Below are 19,896 nucleotides of genomic sequence, written 5' to 3' on the forward strand. Positions count from 1 at the left end.
TGGGGGCCAGCTCTCTGTTCACCAGGCAGTACTGCATTTTAGAACCTGTACAGGAGATGTTGAATGTTTATCCAACCCATCCATCTGGAGCCTGGTAGAGCTTAGGCTGCAGCTGTAAGCATTTCTGAACATCTGAGTACCGCTGAATGAGTTAGGAAGGTGCACCTAGGCCAACCCCTATTCAAAGTAGGAATCCCCTCTAGTGAAGGGCAAGTTGTTTGGTCTTTGTTGCTGGTAACCTGTGTTCCTACTTAATTCAAATAGACCAATATCAAGCGTCCAATGGAGCAAGACACTGATGTGAAGTCCTTCAACAGGACATTCCATCTTTTTTTTTTTCTTTTTTGGAGAGGGGAAGGCAGGGCAGTTGGGGTTAAGTGACTTGCCCAAGGTCAGTGAGTGTTAAGTATCTGAGGCCAAACTTGAACTCAGGTCCTCCTGACTCCAGGGCTGGTTCTCTGTTCACTGCACCACCTATCTGCCCCTGAACACTCCCATCTTTAGCTCTGGCCATTTTCACTGGCTGTCCCTAGCCTTTCTTTGTATTCCCAGTTTAGCCCAGTTCCTGGGACACAGTAGACAATAAATGGTTGCTGGCTGACTGATGATACGAAGACAAAAACCAAATTGTCCTGCCCTTAAGGAGCTCACATGATCATTAAATACAAAGTGAGTGACAGAGAGAGAGAGAACATTAACTGGCAGGGTCAGGAAACACTTGGTTTTAGGTTTAGCATTTGAGCTGTGCTTTTCAGGAAGGTATGGTTTTTTAATGCAGATGAGGAGAGAAAGTGTAATTGTAATCCATAGTTTAGGCCAGCCCTGCAAAAGCCTTGAGGCTGGACATTTCTTGCATGTACATAGTGTGTACAGTTATTCATTCCCATGTTGTCTCCTCCATTGGAATGTGAGCTCTTGGAGGTAAAGGGCCATGTTTTTATCTTTCTTTGTATACCAAGCACTTAGCACAACGCCTGGCATATAGCCGGGCCCTAGAAGTCTGAAGTGAAAGTGTCATTTCACAGTCATTTAGTGTTAGGTATACAAGGCTTGCTCCAAACCGGCTCCCTCCGGATGGCTTTCTTAACCCAGTTTTTCTCTTCAGCATTGGCCAGTATGGTAGTTGGGTAGGTAGCGGGTGAAGTGACAGCCTTATAGGCACTCAGGAAAACTAGTCCATTGATTACTGATGGCAATCTTCAAAGTGATGGCATCCTTGAACTGAACTGGTGGACCCACATTCAAACAGTACTAGGGCTCAACCTTAGTGCAACCGAGGTACCGAGGGGTTGAGGGCTAGACACCCCTCCCCCTTCCCCCGGGGATATGGCTGGCTCAATCTTCACCTCCACCCCCCACCATCCAGGGAGGGATCTCAAGGCATCACTTAGGGGTGGCTGGCAGGCTGGGCAGGTCCCTTGGCCCCGCCCTGCGGGTGGCCTTCAGTCTAGGCCCCCAGGGCAGGATTTTCCAGCTGGTTAAAAGTTTAAAGAGGAGAAGAGGCTACCCAACAACCGTCCCACCTCCACCCCTTCTCTCCCCTCCCTGGCCTGCCACGGCTCTTTCCCCACCGCGAGCTTTCAAACTTAACAAAGTTATTTCTAGTTTGTCTTTTGAAGGTACGCAAGGCTCCGCCCCCCCCCCCCCGTGACATTTCCCTTTGGAGGGGGTGCGCGCTCCCTCCCGCCACGCACTCCCCCAGCACCTTGAGGGAGCTTCCCACCATCACCACCACCACTCCCCCCCAGCTCCCAACCAGCTTGGACCGGGCCGGCCCCGCCCCGCCCCGTCCCGCTCCGCTCCGCCCCGCCCCGCTCCGCCCCGTCTCGCTCCGCTCCGCCCCGCTTCGCTCCGCCCCGCTCCGCCCTTCTCTTCTCTCTATGCTAGCCCTCCCCTCCCGCGTTCCTTCCGGCCCCACCTTGTGCGGTCACCGCACAAGCGCACTGCCTTCTGGCGTCCCCGCCTCCTCGGGAAGGAGCAGTGGGAGCCCGGCCGCTCCCGCCTCCGCCTCCGCCTCCTCCCCCCTCCTCCCCCGCCCAGGTCCTCCGTCGGCTGGCTCTGGAACTCTCGCGAGGCTCAGCGCCGGTCGGTGTTTTGAGGGGCCCCTTCTCTCAGCTGCTGCCGCCGCCGTCGCTGTCGCTGCGGTAGAAGCTGGAGCGGCCGCCTGCGCCCCCGCCCTCCCCCGCGGCGCGGAGCCCGAGCCGGAGCCGCCCCCTCTTTTTCCCCGCCCCTCTCCGGGCCGGAGCCGCAGGGAGCCCCCGCGCTTCCTCGGCCGCCGCCGCCCCGCCAGCCCGGGCAGCAGCTGAGTGCGGCTCGCTCGCCCCGGGCTGAGTCTGCGGGGCAGTCCGCCCGCAGCCGCTGCCAGCAGAGCATCCTCCTGGAGGGAGGGCTGGCCGGCCAGCCCCTCCTTCCCTCCGGCGGTCCGTCCGTTCCCCCCTCCGCAGCCCCGGCGGGCCGGGCCGCTGTCTCTCCAGTGCCGGGGGCAGAAGGAGGAGGAGGAGGGACCCGCCGCCCCCCCCCGGGGTGTGTCCCACTAATGGCGTCGGACAGCGACACCGAGGAGTTCTACGATGCCCCCGAGGACGTGCACCTGGGGGGTGCCTACCCCGCCGGGTAAGGAGAGCCCTCCCCGTCTCCCCTCTTCCCTCTGAGAGCCCCGCTCGTGGACCCCTGCGGGGAGGGGCAGCTGCTCTTCCCCGTCTGCACCCATGGGCTCCGGAGCGAGGTTCGCTCAGGTCTTCCCACCTCTACCTTTGGCCGCGCCGTTTCTGGGCCCGAACGGGGTAGGGGCGCGCCTTAACTTCGGGGTGCCCTGGGCTTGGCTTTAATCGCTTTAGCTTTCGCCCCGAAGGGACTGAGGTGAAGGGCTAAGGAGCCTAGAGCTTGAACTTGGCTCATCCCTTTGAGCTGTTAACCTGGCTTCTGAGTCCAGAGGGAACGAACTTTTCCCATCCACTGCAGTGCACTTAAGGACAGGGATGGGAAGAAACGCTAGGGCTTCGCCTCTCACAGAAGCTGGTAACTGATGGTCCTGCCGGTCAAGACCATTTCTTAGGCACTGCTGGGAGGCAAAGGAAATGGACCACTCGGTTCTAACTGCAGGGGAAACGACGATCTAAATAAAGGGGGAGACGAGATAACTATAAATGTACTCAACACACAGCCAACTAAGAGATATAAACAAGTGCTGACTAATCTGGTGGTTGGAAGCACGGCCACAGCTTTGTACTCTTTCTCCTTCATTTTGCAAGATGTTTTGGTGACTGAGAATCTGGAAGAAAGATGTTGAGTAGTTCTCCTGTAGTTAAATATTCACTTTGTAAAAAGAGGTCCTTAGCACTTGCCTCTCTGGTCTGGACCTTGACGCTGTTTCATTGATTTCAAAAACAACTTGAAGCCAGGCTCCAGCCTAGGCTGGAAGAGAAAGGAAGTTTACTCCCGCCTGGTCTGGGGGCAGAAGCTGTTAGCCACTGGAATTGTTCAACTTTGCATGTTAGTCACTTGTGGGCTTATGCCTTTTAGACTGCAGTGGTCGCTTTTGTTAAGTAAATAGGAACTGTTGATTGTCCGGGTACCTATTGTGCTTGCCCGAAGTTAGACTGACGAATAAATGCCCGTTCAAATTCCTTCTCCTAACTTCTGTTCAGTACCTTTCTTCCGACCCAGCAGCGGTGCAGCTTTAAAATATGCAGATGGTGCGGCAGCAGCCAGAGCCCAAGCTGCTGAAGCCCCTTCTTGGGCTGCTCTCTCTCAGCTCTGAGCTATAACTCTCCCCCCTTCTCTGTACTTACACCGTTCTGAAATCGATTGGTCATAACGGCTGATGTGAAATGGTTGGGGCGTCTTCTTTAAATTTAGGGGCTGAGACAGGTGCATCAGCAGATGGAAGAGTAGGGCAGACATCCCCCTTTTCATAATCAAGGTTTTAAAAGTTTGCCTCCTTGAAAAAAAATGGTTTCGGCCACAGAACTGAACCCTTGGGATCTAGATTTGGTCAAGCCTCGCCGGTGACAGATGAGGGACTGAGACCCTCCGAGGTGATTTGGCCAGGGTCAGCCAGGTAATGAGTGAGTGACCAGGTGGGATTTGGACCTCAGTCCTCACGTTCCAAACCCAGTACCCCTTGTACTGCGCCAATCTCTCCCATTTTCGACACAGTCTGAAGCTGCTGCAGCATTATTCTCCTTGCCCACTGTACAAAGCCATTTACTCTTGAGGTGACAGTTGGATTTCTTGAAAATATTAAGTCATAATAATGCAGTGGTCATCCATTAAGAGAGGCTGAGCTTCAGGAATAGTGAGGTGATGGTCCCACTGTCTTCTGCCTTCTTCAGACCTCATTTGGGAGCATGGTATTCTAATCTGGGCGCCACATTTTAGGATTGTCATAGATAAGCCAGAAAGCGTCTTAGAGATGGGGAACCACGATGGTGAAAGGGTCTTGAGTCCGAGGATCATTTATTTGAAAAAATCTGGGAATGTTTATCCTACAGAAGACAAAACCATGGGGGGGGGGGGGCAGACAGGACAGCTCTCTTCAGGTATTGAAGGGGAGATTAGACTTGTTCTGCTTGGCCCAAAGGGCAAAATGAGGCATAATTGGGGGGGGGGGATTTTAACTGAGGCCAATTTAGGTTTGATTAGGAAATTGTTAGGAAAACCATGAGAGCTGGTAGTTGTTCGTCTCCTCCTTCCCCTCCCTCTTCCAGGTCTTTGAGGCTGAACAACCACTTGGTAGGCCTTTTAAAGTGTGGAGAGGAGGGGGGGTCCTTTGGTGTATGGGTTGGATTGATGGCCCCTGAGGTCTCTTCCAATTCTTCGATAGTATTTAGAACTTGTGGCTAACCAGTTGGTTCCTTAACTTATCAACAAAATAAGACTGATTAGTTTTGTTTGAGTTGGTGAAATAATTTCTTCCCCCTGGGACACTGTAGCTTCTCAAGCTCTTTGATCCGCTGGTACTTGAGAAGTAAATGCCTCTTGGGACATAGTTTCCTATTTTTAATCCAAACGTGCCCTAAGTCCTCACCATGTACAATTCTCTACTTAGAGCTGCATGGTGTTGTCTGTATGTGGATTTCACTTCTCCTTGTAGCAGTAGCAGAGAAGGGAAGGAGGCCTTGGAACTCCAGGGACTTCTCACAAGTAGGCAATCTAAAGATTCCCCAGTAGGAGTCAGGAACATTTTGTTCTTTCCTCTAAAAGTAGGCAGGTGTCCTAGGGCAGAGCCGACTTGTTACTTGGTGTGAGCCAGGAAAATGGATCAACTCTAGAGAATGGTAGGTGAAATACGGGTCCAGCAGAAACCCTGCTGTGCTATCCATTTGGTTTGGCGGTCTGATCTTTTAAAAATGGAATCACTTTGAATTGAAAGTGGTTGTTCTGGACTGTCATCGAATTGGAGTCAGGCGCTGTGTTTGAACTTTGACCCTTCTGCTTATTTACCCTGGGCAGTTCCTTTGCTTCTCTGGGTCTTAGTTCTTTATCTGTTTTTTTGGTAAAGTGAGAGTTGAAGCAGGCAGTTTCTAAGATCCCTGAATTTTTGATATGATGATCTTGTGGTATTTTTGTCTTCATATTCCCAGTGCCTAGCACATAGAAGATGCTTACTGAATGACTGAGAAATCAGCCCAATCCTATTACATAAAACTTTTGTTGTCTAAAGTTAATTGCCTTGAGGTTTTTTTCCTCATGTAGTTCTAATGTGCTATAATTTTTTTGAGGGGGAGGGCAATTGGGGTTAAGTGACTTGCCCAAGATCACACAGCTAGTTTTTGTGTTAAGTGTCTAAGGCCGGATTTGAACTCAGGGTCTCCTGACTCCAGGGCCAGTGCTCTACTCGCTGCGCTGCGTAGCTGCCCTATGCTGTAATTTTCTGATGAAGTTGGAGGTGCTTTCTGCCTTCTGAAAATGCTCAAAAGCCCAGAATCATATATATATATATATATATATATATATATGAGGCCTGCTGTTATATACTTACACGAAAACAGTCCATTTTGGAAGGGAGCTTTCATTTGTGTTTTTGACATTGGAGAGTTGGAGCATACCATTAAACTGGAGACCTGAGAGCAAAACATGGCTCAGGAGCCTTTGGGCAGGAAGAACCCGAGACCTTGTTCTCCGTCTTATTCTCAACTTGTCACTTGTGATGGCAGCAAACAGCTTTTTCAGGTCCTGTGGGTATTGGGTATTGGCATACGCTGTTGTTGTCCTTTGAGAAATGTTAGGAGGTGTACAATGAATGGAACTTCTGGAAGCCTGTTCTGAAGCACTGGTAGGTAACTTGGTAAATTTGGATCCTAGAGTCCAAGAGTCTTTGGGTTGTAAGAGTCCTTAGGAGATCATGGCCAGCCTTCTCATATCCTCTAGGGGGAGCCTGGGCTCTCAGAAGTGTTAAATTGCCCGATGGCTCTGACAATAATGCCATTCATTTTGCTTGATTTTATTTTATGAAATAGTCACAGGACTTAATTCATCTTAAGGTAAGGTTCTAGTGTCCACACATACTCTTTAGAGAACAGCTATGAGATTGCTCATAGTGCTCACCAGGCCTTGCCTGACCCCGCCCTGTTCTGTAATGGGGAAAATTACATTCCTGATATGTGGCCTTTTCCTTCACTTCCTGAAGAGGAAATACAGGGAGAGGTGGTATGGCCTGTACAGTTAGTTGACCATCAGCTCCACTATCAGGTAACAGTGAAACATGGCTGACCTAAAATGCAATTGAGACTTCATTAATGGAAGCACTGTACTCAGAGAACAAGGGATGTAAAAGCCTGCCATCTTCTCACTGATTAGTCTGTATCTGGAGTATTGCACAGCCATATTTTCAGAGGGACATGAACAGACTGGAAAAAGTCCAGAGGAACATAGGATTCTCAGTTTGGTCTGGGCCTAAATGTCTCTGGGGACGGGTAATTTCACCACTTTGTGAGAGTCAAGTCAGAAGGGGGTGTATATGACAGATGTTTCCAAGGTAGAATCAGCAGGACTTGGCACCAGGAGGTGAGAATGACAGCTTGGTTGTGGGCCTGGGTGACTGGAAGGATGATGACGCTCTTGACAAGTATCAAAAGGGGAGAATGTTTTCAGGGAAAGATAAATTCATTTTCCATAGGTCTATAGGACATCCAGCCTGGGATGTCCACTAAGTAGTTGGTGATTCAAGACTGGAGGTCAGGGCTGGACAAGTAAGCAGAGAATCATCGGTGTAGAGATGACAGTTACATCTATGGCAGCTCTTTCCGCTTTGGGATGGCCTTAATTTCTGGGGACTTTGTCCTTCCCTCAACATTAAGTTTGCCCTCTTGCCACTTGCACACATTAGTTGCCCCTAATTCTGCCTTCTGGGCCAAGCAGAATCAGTCTGATCCTTTTTCAGTGGCAGCCATTGTGGAGGACTCTGAAGTGTAGCTTGGAATGCCATATGTAGGACCCAGGGAGGCCTGGGAAAGGGAGGTAGGTTTTGACTCCAACATAGGGAAGAGGAGAGATATCCCCAAAATGGAGTCCGCTGGCTTGAGAATAGGGGGTTCTTGTCACCAGAAGTATTCACACAGCCTGGACAACCACCCCGGGGAGTTAAGTGATTTCTGCTTGGGCTAGGGCAGCTGTTCAGGTCCCTGCCAACTCCAAGAAGCCATTATTCTAAACTGAGTGGTTTTGCACCAGCTCACTTTAAACATTGACTAAGTACCTAGGTAAGGTTAACTTAAGCAAATGGATGCTCAGAAGATAGATTGGAGATGGGGAGTAGGAAGGGGTAGCTATCAGAATTTAGGACACAACATGGGACTGTGGAAGGAGCCTGGCATTTGGAGTCAGGAACTGCTCTTGTCCCACGGTAAACTCACTGTCTCATCATTTCAAGCAAGTCCTTTCATCTCCCTGGGCCTCAGTTTCTCTTTCTGTAAAACGAGGGAGTTGAATAAAGTCGTTTGTAGGAATTTATAATCAGTTTTCTCTCACTGAAAGCTCTTACTGGCGGGCTTCTGCTGCCAGGCATTTGGATGGGTACTGTGTTTTGGTCTTGCAGTTTTGGTAGCTTGTTGTCTTTCAGGTCATGGTTTGAGTCCTATTTCTAGCTGGGTAAATTGTATATCCTTGGAGAACCCCTGCAGCTAATTAGTATTGATTATGCAGATGCGAGTCCCGAGGCCTTGGAGGGGTAACGGTTTTTCTGTATAAAGAAGACTCAGTCACTCCCAGTTTTATTTAGGGGTAGCCCGAGTTCTTTTTGATGGCCTGAAAAAAAAGTGTGTGGGGGGGGGGGAGGGAATAGTTCCTGTGCCCCAGGGCAAGTGTTGCTGGGCAACTCTCATTTCCATTTTTGGCTTAGCTGTCCTGAGCTCCTGTCTTGTGCCTAAGCCCCTCTGAGGGTCTGAGCATAGCTAGCACAAAGCCTTTTGTTCAGACTGTACTTACCAGAGCTGGTGCCTAGGACTTTCTGCCACGTCCTTGGGGCCTACCTGGTACCTCTAAATTCTCTCAAGAGATCTTCCTCATTGTAAGTTAAAAAAGGTCTAATGGTAATTGGCCTGTGGGAGCAAAGGGTTCCTGTGTTTGCCTTGAGTTTTATTTTTAATTCTTTTTGGTTTCTGTTCTTTGGGGTTTGAAAATAACCTACCATGCTTAACTTTGAATAACAGATCAACATTATATCCTTTTTTTTCCCCCAACATTGGGAACTGAGGCTAAACTATCCTGCAGAATTGCCTATCGTGAAAGAATTAAAAACTTACTTTAGCTGCCTTAGTGGGAAATGTTGATTCTCCTGTTAGACTAGACATCCGAAATATGACCTTGTTCATGGAAAGTGACATTGCTTTTAGTGGCATTCTTTCATTGTATGTAACTGGAGAACTTTGAGAGAGGTTCCTTGAAGTGATGGATAAATGATCATTTATCGATTTAATTTTGATTTTCATTGTGCTTAAAGCTTGGTAGAAAAGCATTTCTAGACCTTACTTTGCCTTGTCTCAACCATGTAATGCATCCTCCTGAACTGGGGAAAAAATCAGCATAATAGAGTAAGTACAGGTTCTAAATGTAGCCTTCTTTAATGTAAATGAACCATGGAGGTTAGGCAAGTGACTTCTTTGTGGTAAGAGAGTTAAATGTCAATGCCCATTCTCTTGTTTTCACATTCAAAATGTATTTAGCCGTTCCCCAGTTCTTGGTCACATACTTCATTTCTAGCTTTTTGTTGTTAAAAATCACATTCCTATGAATCGTTTTTATATTTTTGCTATTCTTAAAACTCCCTGGGGCAACGACCTAGTTGTATGATTGCTGGACCAAAGGGTATAAACAATTTGGTAGCTTCAATTGTGTAGTTGCACATCGTTTTCCTCAATGGTTGGATTAATTCTTAGGTCTACACTAGGTGGTGAATTAGCAGCAAATTATCATGCCTTTCTTCACAAAGCCCCTCGGATATGGAATTTCCATTTTTCCCCTATCCTTTTGATGGGCATCATGGTACCTTGAATTTTTGTTTTGTAGTTCTCTCGTTAGTGAGGTTTGGTTTTTGTTGGGTTGTTTTTTTTAGTGCTTTTCAGATGGTTGCCAATTATGTTTCTTATTTTGAGAAAGTGGTTATTCTTATCCTTTAATCATTTCTCTATTGGGGAATTTTTATTCTTTGTTGTATTTCATGTGTTTTGGTGATCAAGAGGATTTGGACTTAGGCACAACCACTCACTCAGCCATCTTGGTAGGAGGCCTTTTCTGTCATCGGGCTCCTAGAGCTACTTTTTCCATCTTTGTTCAGAACTGAGAAGACTGAGAACCAGTATGGTGGCCTCTGACCAAATCTCCCCTTCCATGTTGACCCCTTGATCAGGATATGTTTATCTTCATTACTAAGTCTTCAGTCTGGTTCTGCCAAAACTCTCTAGGCCCTCCTAGCATTTCCCTGGGAGCTTGACAGGGCAACAACTCTAAGAAGGATTCACCTGCTTCCCTTCTCACACCAGCATTCATCACACCAGGGGCATGGCCCTCTCTACTGCCTTTCAACTTCAAGGGGATGAGCATTGAAAGAATATGTTGAAGGTTTTAGATTGTTGGTTACCTCCTTGAACTAGGGGATTCATCAGACCTAATAATCAATGACATGATGATCTAGCTTGTAATAGCAGTGATTAGCATACTTAGAGAAAATGTGTTTGTCTTTGCATCAATTCATTCTAAATTGGTGAAGTATTTAAGAGTTGACAAAAAGAAAAAGCAAAATATGTCAAGTCTGAATAAACAGGAAAAGGAAGATGAAAATTGAATTGGATCCATAACTCAGTATTGCCTACTTCGGTTCAATTTTTGGTCTTTAAAACTGCGCGGTGGGGTTTGAAATCAATATTAGATCATTAAAAATAGTTTAACAATTTAAGTGCATTTGTTTTGTTACGATTTGCAGAACATACATTATTTCATTAACATTTATTTTACTGAAATACATGTTGGTTAAATACTTATCATTTGGTGGCTGTTTGTTGGAATACAGCACAGCAAAAAAAACCCCAAAACCAAACTCCTGACTCTCCACGATTCACCTTCTCCGTTAATTACATCTGAGGCAGTGCATCCATCAGTGACTTGAACATTTTTAATTAGTTTGGGTAAATAATATAGCACTACATCAGAGAACTGAGTGAGACTTCTTTTTCATCTGAAAAAAGTCAAAACCACTGCTACTTCAGAACTTGGGGCATATGCTTTTTTAAACTGAAATCTACTTAAACTTCAAGCTAAAAAGATAGGAAGCAGCTTGTCCTTTGGGAGACAGATTTTGGTGGCCTTTGAATGGTTACATGGTGCTTTTTTACTGCAGCCCTCCTTTTTCCAGATAAAGAAACTGAGGCTCAGAGACACTGTGATCAGCCAAGAATTACATGAGGGGATGGAGAAGAACAAGTATTAGGAAGCACCTACATGCCAGACACTGTGCTAAGTGCTTGGAAATAGCTCGTTTGATCCTCACAACAACTTCTTATGAGGTAGCTGATATTATTATCCTCATTTTACAGTTGGGGAAACTGAAGCAGATTGAGGTTAAATGACTTGCCTAGGGTCACACAACTAGCAAGTGTCTGAAACTGTATTGGAACTCAGGCTTTCCTGACTCTAAGCCCAGAGCTCTATCCATTGCTCCATGGAACTCCCAAGGTTACATACACAGTAAGTGGATTAAATCAAGTCTTCCTGTCTAGTATTTTGAATTCTGATGTAAATTATAATTTAAATTGATGCTCTTTAAATCTAGGGTAAGCTGTGGTCAAATTCTGCTTATGCTTCAAACCCAAACTTATTTTAATTATACATATAAGCTTATGAACTATGCTTTTGCTCCCTCTGATAGTCTTAGTCTCAATCATGAAGGGCTCATACCCAGTCATCTTGTAGAGTGAGGTAAAGTATAGCATCCTTGGAAGCTTTGGATAAATCCTTTTTTGGATACCTTTTCTGGGAGATAGCCTGCTCAGAGTAGGCAGTGGCCATACCCTAATGTTAATAGAACGTGCCAGTTTAACACTAATTGAATTGTCTGTGTTTTGTATAAACTCCAGATCAGCTTTCTAGGGAACCAATTATAGAGCTTCTTGCTATATTCAAACCTGCTTTCTCAGAAGCAGGCTTCTTAGTTATCAAGTAGCCAGGAAACGGATAGGTGTTATTTTTGGCAGGAATCTTAAATGTCATTTGTAAACATGACTTTCTTGTGTTCTCTTCCATTTAACTTGGACCCTAAAAGTCTCTATTGAAAGGAGATTTTTTTTTTGTGGTAGCAAAGAACTGCATTCAAAGAGGAGAGGCCCATTTATTGGGGAATGGATAAAGAGATGAATGTGACTGCTCTAACAAGGGACAGACATGATCAATATAGAGAAGCATGGGAAGATGTCTGTGAACTAATACAAAGTGAATCAGGCAGGTCCACAAAGATAGTCTGCAATCTACACAGTGACTGTACCACTGTAATTGGAAAAAGCAACATCAGAACAACTGAACCTTGGCCCCCAAAAAAAGATATGACAAGATACCTCTTCCACACCCCCTTCCCTTCTGGGCAACAAAGACTTCCCCAGCTCCTTTCCTCTTTAGTATAAGAATGGCTCTTTTGGAGGAGGGAGGGGAAGGATACAGTGGGACATGAAAATGATAAAAAATATCAAAAAAATTAGACTAAAAAGTTATTTTAAAAAACCATAAACAGCAACAGGGAGACCTATTTTGAATTGCCCTTATCCTTAGAGGTTTTGCCTGTAACAAGTGTAAAGATTGTCTGTGCAAGCAATAGAGTCCATATTTTTATGCGAATCTATTCCTTTGTTATATTAAAGTGGTGGGTTGTGTATTGTATCCATCCCCTAGCTGCGTTCTCCTCCCTGTACCACAGTTTAACTGCCATTGCCCCACAGACGTTCCTCGCTCTTATTCAGAATCATTAATTCGTGAGCTAGAATATTGGTATCAAAAAGCTGGATCTCTGTTTCTGGGAAAAACTTAGGGTCATTAAGCTTCAGAGTTCCCTAAAGGCTAACCAAGTGGCAACCGATCGTTTGTTCTGTCTGTGCAAGACATTGTCCTTATACTGTATTAGTTGTCCATCTAACTGCATGTTATAATCCAGAAAGTAGACAGTCTTTACCCGCTTGATTTTACCCATGTGAATAGTTAGGCCGAACTCTTAAGTGCTTCTAGGTCTCTTTGAGGAGTTTCTTCCAGGTCCTGGGGCTTGACGCAAAACCAGCCTGATGTCCTTAACAAAGGGAAGCGTCTGGAAAACTTCAGCATCCTTAGGAAAACCCTTTTCACTTTAGGCTGTGAAGTGGACTCCTTCCATGACGGTAGCAGCCGCCATTGACAAGCATTTGGTTCCGCTTTGTGCCTTGCCTACTATGGGCTGCCTCTGGGAGAGCTTTCAAGAAATTACCAATAATGTTAATGTCAGGGTAGGAGACACTGTTTTATGACAGAAAAGAAGCACAGTGTGATTGATTGTGTATCCTCTCTGGTTTTCAGTAGTAAAAATAGTGGTCTGCTGTGGAATATCTCTTGTGAAAGTCTGACTGTTTCCTACTAATGTTCTCATTGAAGTAACTATGTATGGAGGCTCATATCCATTTTATTTAGATGGAAAAGTAGACTAACTCAATAGCTGTCATTCTCTTATTTGTGTCTTTTTGTTATCAATAATGTATGTGGTTTTTAAAAATATTTGATTATAATGTATGAGATTACATAGTATCTGTAGATCGATGTGTATATCTGTAATTATATGTGTGTATATGTAGGCATTTGTACATAATTAAGTGCATGCCTTACTGAAATGTTCAGCTCTTTGTTAAATAATACGTTTTTAGTTTTCCAACATCTTCCCCCTGCCTAGCACTCTTCCCCTCCCTTTACTTTATAGTCCAGCGATTGAGTGCCCTGTTTGGGGACAGTATATGCAAATTCAGAAAGCTCCCATGCCTACTTGCACTTTAGGAAAAAGGCAGAGAACCAGCCAGGCAGATAAGTATCCTTTCTGTAGGGTTTTCAAATAAGGGAATTTTTCTTCTCTTTGTAACAAGTGCAAGAAGTACCTGTTTGGATGAGATCAAAACTCCATTGCTCTGTCTATGTAAAATCAGTGCAAGAAGTACCTGTTTGGATGAGATCAAAACTCCATTGCTCTGTCTATGTAAAATCTTAACAGTGAACTTGACTAAACCCTTTTAAGCAGGACATGGGGAAGATATTTTGGGTAAATGAGGGTCCTCATGTATGCAGGCCAGCCCAACTGAGTGTTGGAACCAGGTCTCCATACCTGAGGTCAGCTCCCCTGAGCTATTCCTGTTTTGCTCATGGCTTCTCCTTTCCTTCTTCTGAACCTCCAGGTTCTCTGACAGCACCAGCTTTGGGGTTTCATTTTGTGGTCTTAAAAAGACACAAAACCCCTGACTCCCATGGTAACCACTCCCTTGAACGAGGGCTGCTAGTAATGTATGCTGTTTGTCTATAACAAGGGGACTGTGCTTAGTAAATGCTTAGTAAGTAAATACATATTAAATGGCACCATTGAAGCCTTGTCTTACTACAGCTTTATGTTCTAAGACCAGTGTGATTGTAATAAAGGATGTTGCATGGCTGTTCTCCACAAAGGACAGATGCATCAGTTGTTGCCCTTCTGTGAATTGCCCTCAAGTGAAGATGCAGACCTTTGCAAGGTGAGATTTTATAGAAGCATGGAAGCTGTGCTGATTTCATTATTTAAATGTGAACTGCTAGAATTCTATTGTAAGGCTAATTCTAACCTACAGCTCTAATATCTCATTTACTGTTAGTGAAAGGGAGAAAAGGGTATTAATTTTGTTTTTGTTTTTTGAGGGGGGAAGGCAAGGCAATCGGGGTTAAGTGACTTGCCCAAGGTCATACAGCTAGTAAGTGTGTCAAGTGTCTGGGGTTGGATTTGAACTCAGGTCCTCCTGACTCCCATGGCTGGTGCTCTATTCACTGTGCCACCTAGCTGCCCCAAAAGGATATTAATTTTTAAGTGCCCTGTATTTGGAATCAGTCCCTGGGTTGGAATCTCTGCTCTCTTCCTTCTCTCTTGGTGCCAGTGAGCATGGACAGCACTTCTCTCTCTCTCTTTCTCTCTCTCTCTCTCTCTCTCTCTCTCTCTCTCTCTCTCTGCCCTAGTTTCTTCATCTGTATAATAAAGTGTGGTGGAATTGGAAAACTACAAAGTAATGTAAAGATTTTTTGCCTTCCAAATTAATAGGAAAACCACACTGGAAATTGCTATATTGCTAGAAAATACCTTTTTTATGTATCAGTAATATAAGGTATTAACCTTAAATTCAGTAGTAAGAATATGGCAACAAAGAACGACCCAGATATGTAGAAATGCTCGCCATCATTCCAGTATGATGTCTGAGTAGAATAGTGCCAGATTTCTGTTAGCCGCCATATTGAGGGACCAGGAGGCCATGGATTATTAAGATAATCACCAAACAGAATGCAATCTAATGGGTTTCATTTCATTCCCTCCCTCACCCATTCTTTGATAAAGGAGTGGAGAAATGACTGGAGGGAGAATGGAGAAAAGCCTGGAACTTTGCTGCCTTTCAGATGGAGCTTTGGTGGTGCTAGGCAGTGGTACCATTTGGTTCCAGATATACCAATGGTAGCCAGACACCTGCCATGTTTTCTTTCAGCCCTTATATTTATTTCCATTCATCATGAGTTTAGAAATTGCCTGTATTTTTACTGACCAGATTCCTATGAAATATGACTTATTAGATCAATACAGAAACTCATAGCATGTTAACAGGCTAAAGTTTTTGTAATCTGCCCTATGGCAAGTCACCCTGCCTAGCCCAGCACTGAGATTGATGTAAAAAAAACCTGGGCCTGATCCCAGCTTCTGTGTATGTACCAAAGAAACAACTAGTCTCTGAGGTCTCTGATAATCATACTTGCACTCCCTGCCTTCTGGACTGGATGTGAACAAAGCTCTTGCTAAACCTTTGGAAGCCATAATGGCTAACATTTCGGTGATACTTGAAGGATGACCACATGCCATATGTATGTCATCTCCTTTGATCCTCTCAGAAATGTAAGAATGTTGACTTTGACTGCCTGGTTTCTGAATGATGTCAGAATAGTGTCATGTTAACCTCTCAAAGAGAATATAAAATCAGTGATAGTGAACTTTTTATCAGAAGTGAATTCAGGCTATTACTGGGAGTGACTTATCACTGTCTAGTTTAATAAATTATGATGTGATGATGATTGTCCTGCCCCAGGTTTCCTTTTTCTATTTTTGCTTAACCAAACAGATTACTAAATTAACCACGTCTTTAACTATATGCTTTGCTCCAGAATTGTCGTGTTATTGTTGTTGAGTCACTTTTTTTGTGACCCCATTTGAGGTTTTCTTGGCAAAGATACTGGTTTAGTTTGTCATTTCCTGCTCCCAACTTATTTTACAGATGAGTGTAATGGCAAGCAAAGGAGTACTCTGATCCTTTCAGTTACTCCTGTACTTACCTCCTTGTTTCAGTTATTCAAGTGCCTTTGATGCTCACCTCTGATTATGTCAAGTCTTTGTTGGGAATAGTATATATTGTGTTGCCCTTAATAGACCTAAGGGAGTCTGGAGACCTTCCTTGCCCTTAATAGGCCTAAGGTCATCACATGGAGCTTATGGTGGGAGGAACTTGCTGAAAGAGAAAGAGCTGATTAAAAACTCTATAAAAGCTGGGATCAGGGAGAACTGAGAGAGATGTGATGTCGGCACTCTTGTCTGTTGTTCTCTGTTGATTTGTGTTACTTTGTCAGACAGAAAGTGAATTGATATTATAGTGCTGGCAATGTGTGTAAATATTGTTGTAGCCCCGTTGAGCTTTGTTTTCCTAGAAACAGAAACTGTGAAGAGCTTGAGGCTGAGCCATCCTGTGAGCTAGAATATGGAACAGGGAGAGATACTTACCTGTGAATCCAGGCAAGAGCTAGAAGCCACCAGCCCATGGAAGGGCAGTTGTGGAGTTTGGAAGTCAGCCTCGAGTTAAGATGAAAGGGCCTTTACTTGGGTACTCAGTGCTGACTTAGGAGATTTGTAATTTGTGACCTAGGAGTGGATGATCTCTGTAATTTCCACTATTCCTTAAGAGGGTGTTTAGTAGTGATTGATAATATTGTAACTTAATTGTGACCTAGAGGTATGTGGCCTTTGTACTTTCCACTACCCTTAAGGATGATTGGAAGCTAGCCTGGAGTCAAGATGAAAGAAGATTTTACTAGGGTACTCTAAATTGATTGAGGAGATTGTGACTTACTGAATGATGTGTTTTGTTTAAGACTATGTGGCCACCTTAGTAATAAGTTATGTTTTATTGTTGTGAATGTTTTGCTTTAGTTTATTGCTGAATAAATAGAGATTTCACTATGCTATGAGAGAACCTTAAAGTTATTCACAGCAGCAGTCCTCAGCAAAGCTGCTCGTGATTGGCTTTACAATGAGGAAACTGAGGCAAATAAGGTTAAGTGATTTGCCCAGGTTTACGTAGCTATAAAGTGTCTGAGGCCAGCTTTGAACTCAAGAAGGTAAGTCTTCCTGACTCTAGGCTTGGAACTTTGATACCTAGCTGCCCCGAGACCTGTAATTTACCACTTCTCTTATCACCTAATGTTGTGGAGAGCATCATCAGGTTGATTGTTGGGGCACTCCTCAACTTCTGGTCCTGAAGGAATTGCCATCTTTGGGGCTGGGCCTTTTCCCACCAACTTTGCAAGGTGGGTAGTGGAATTAACTTCAATGTCCAGATGAGGAAACTGAGACTCAGAAAGGAAGCTATTTGTCCTTGGTCACAGCTAAAAACTATTGGAGCCATTGAAGAACCCAGGTCTCTCCTCATTGGAAGCTCTTTCTGTGATGTCAAATTGCCTTGAGCATTTAGAATGTGAGCCAGTCAGTGAACACTATAAGAAGAACTTTACTAAAATCAGTATAAACACTTCAATATTAGTGATCAATCTTTGCACAGTAACTTGACAAGATAGGCTTTAGGATGAACACTAGGGGAAATCTGGTATCTTGCTCCCAGGTCACATGTTCTTGATCACTGCTGACTGGATTTTTTTATTCCCCAACTAGAATTAAGCAGAAAACAACTTTGTTGTGGGATCTGGAGCCTTGTGGTTCCCAGCTCAGGTTCTGCTTGGTTGTGCTGGGGCTTTGGCTCCAAGTCAAAAAGCTCATCGCTTCAGCTTGTCCTTTCTGACTTCAGGCATCAAAATCCTTGAATTACCCACTCACTCTAATTACTTTAGCTCAGCCCTTCTGTCTGTCCCCGGCCACCTTCCTTGGACCAGCAGCTTCTCTGCTCCATGCAGCTGAATTTTTAGATGCCTGTTCAGAGTTTTTTTTCTTGTTTGCTTTGTGGCAAAAACAGACTGAAAAAAGCCCCCACCTCTGATGAATGTCTCAAATACGGTACCCGGTGGTCTCTTTCCAGCCAGGAAAGGGTTTCTCAGGCAGCCAACTGGCTTCCTGCCCCCCTGGTGCACTCTGTGGTCTTCCTTATCAATGCCCGGTTTGTGTTGAATAACTTGAGATGGATGTGGCCTCTTTCTCCACCAAGCAGACCATAACCTGACCAAAGACTTAAGAAAGGAAGGTATTATAAACTGGGTGCTACCGGTGGGGCCTTCTCCTGAATATCAAAGGAGTTAAGGGAGAGGGATTTTTCAGTTTGATTTCTCTTCTGCACTTTCACCAGAACTTTAGAGAACAGCAGCCCTACCTGGGATTACTCCCCTCCGATCCAGATCTGTGGGCTCCAGTCGGTGCCATTCCCCGCCCCTCTCCTGGACTTGGGGCAGCCAGGCCCCAAACAAGGATCTGGTTGCATCTGGTATAAAAAGTTGGAGTTGGGGGTAGTTCCTGAGAGCTGGCTCTCATCCTAAGCTTCCTTTAAAAACCTAGCCTTTTTTCTACCATTCAAGGCTGATTGTGATGTAAATACAGTACTGTCCTAAGAACCAGGAAATTCCAGGGACTTAAGGTTTGAGTTTCAAAAGCTGTGGAGGACAGAATCTCCCAGATTCTTACTACTAGTTAATTAGTCATTTCACTTTTACCTGTGAAAACCTCTTTTTAAAATCCATTTCCCTGCATGTGACTAGTCTCTTTCGGTTCGGTTCGGACCTTGCTACCTTAGACAAGTTCTTGATCTGAGCTCCTTCACTGCTGTGCTTCTGTAAGTGGGGAATGACTGAGATGCAGTGACAGACTTTAGATGATACTTTTCTATCATTGCAGGGCCTCATCCTGAAAGCATTTCATAGGATCATAGCTGTGGAACTGGCAGACACCTTAGAAGTCATCTTGTTCAACCTTCTCATTTTACATAGGGAAAAAGAGAGGCCCTGAGAGAGGAAGAAATTGGGCCCAGGGCCTCCTGTTCCCCCTAAGTGTCTCAACTGAGATTTTAACCCAGGCCCTCTGACTGTCTGATTTCCAGCCATAGTATCCTATTTCAGAAGTGAGTGATTCTCAGAATGACAGTACATGTTGTGATAAACTTTGCTAATGAATAATATCACTTTGTTTAGCTAAAAACAGGCTTTTTAAAATCCTCATTTGACTTGTCTGTAGTTCAGTTTCATTTGGTGCACATTCACCTTTTAACCTCTTGAGCCTTTTGTAAATAATACACAGGATCCCATTTGTCTCTCAAGAGATGATGGGACTGCTCCATGTGATGGCCATCAAGAGCTGGGCCCACTAAAGCAAGCATCAAAGCCTTTCTGTGCTGATAAATGAGGACAGTATGGAAATAGAGAGAGTCCTTGTGAAATGGGTCTGTGCAGAAGCATTGTGGTGGGGCCTGGGGAGCTCTTTGGACTCCCTGGAGCGATTGTGTGGCCAATGTGGTTGCTCCCACACCCATAGTGCAGTGCGTTTTAATAGGTGACTCCGGGGGCTCATGCGCTATGCCAATGGAGCATAGACTCTGGCAAATTCTGCCCTGCCAGAAAGCTTTTGAGTATGGCCCCATTGGCCAGTTATTTGCTGTCTGGAGATTCACACAGTGAGGTACAGAGAACTTCATCACTTGCCTGGACACTAGAAAGCGAGTCTTCAATCACAACTACTCAAGTCAAAGAAATACAAAATGGCCACCCTTAGTCAAATCAACAAGCATTTATGAAGCGCTTACCATGTGCCAGGTACGCTTAGCCCTGAGAATACAAATGCTAGCCAGGCCCTCAAAGAGCTTATGTTGCTAGAAGTTTACAGGTAAAGGGAAACTGAAAAAGATAGAGGGATATACTAGCCTGAGGGTATGGGGAAGGGGGGGAGAGAGAGAGAGAGAGAGAGAGAGAGAGAGAGAGAGAGAG

The 19,896-nt window shown here is 44.9% G+C and overlaps 1 protein-coding gene across 1 annotated transcript in view; it reads left to right on the top strand.

Moving 5' to 3' along the window:
- Positions 1 to 2,251: 2,251 nt before the first annotated feature.
- WDR44 (WD repeat domain 44) overlaps positions 2,252 to 19,896 on the top strand; it is a 92,848-nt gene continuing 75,203 nt past the window's right edge. The window contains exon 1 of the mRNA XM_069065224.1: positions 2,252 to 2,613. Coding sequence (XP_068921325.1) covers positions 2,537 to 2,613 — 77 coding nt within the window. The 5' untranslated portion in view covers positions 2,252 to 2,536. The remainder of the gene's footprint in view (positions 2,614 to 19,896) is intronic.

Source organism: Petaurus breviceps, unplaced genomic scaffold (genome assembly GCF_028583685.1).
Source record: "Petaurus breviceps papuanus isolate PSGF00001 unplaced genomic scaffold, PetGlider_PUasm1.0 90681, whole genome shotgun sequence".
In the NCBI taxonomy this organism is placed as follows: Eukaryota; Metazoa; Chordata; class Mammalia; order Diprotodontia; family Petauridae; genus Petaurus; species Petaurus breviceps.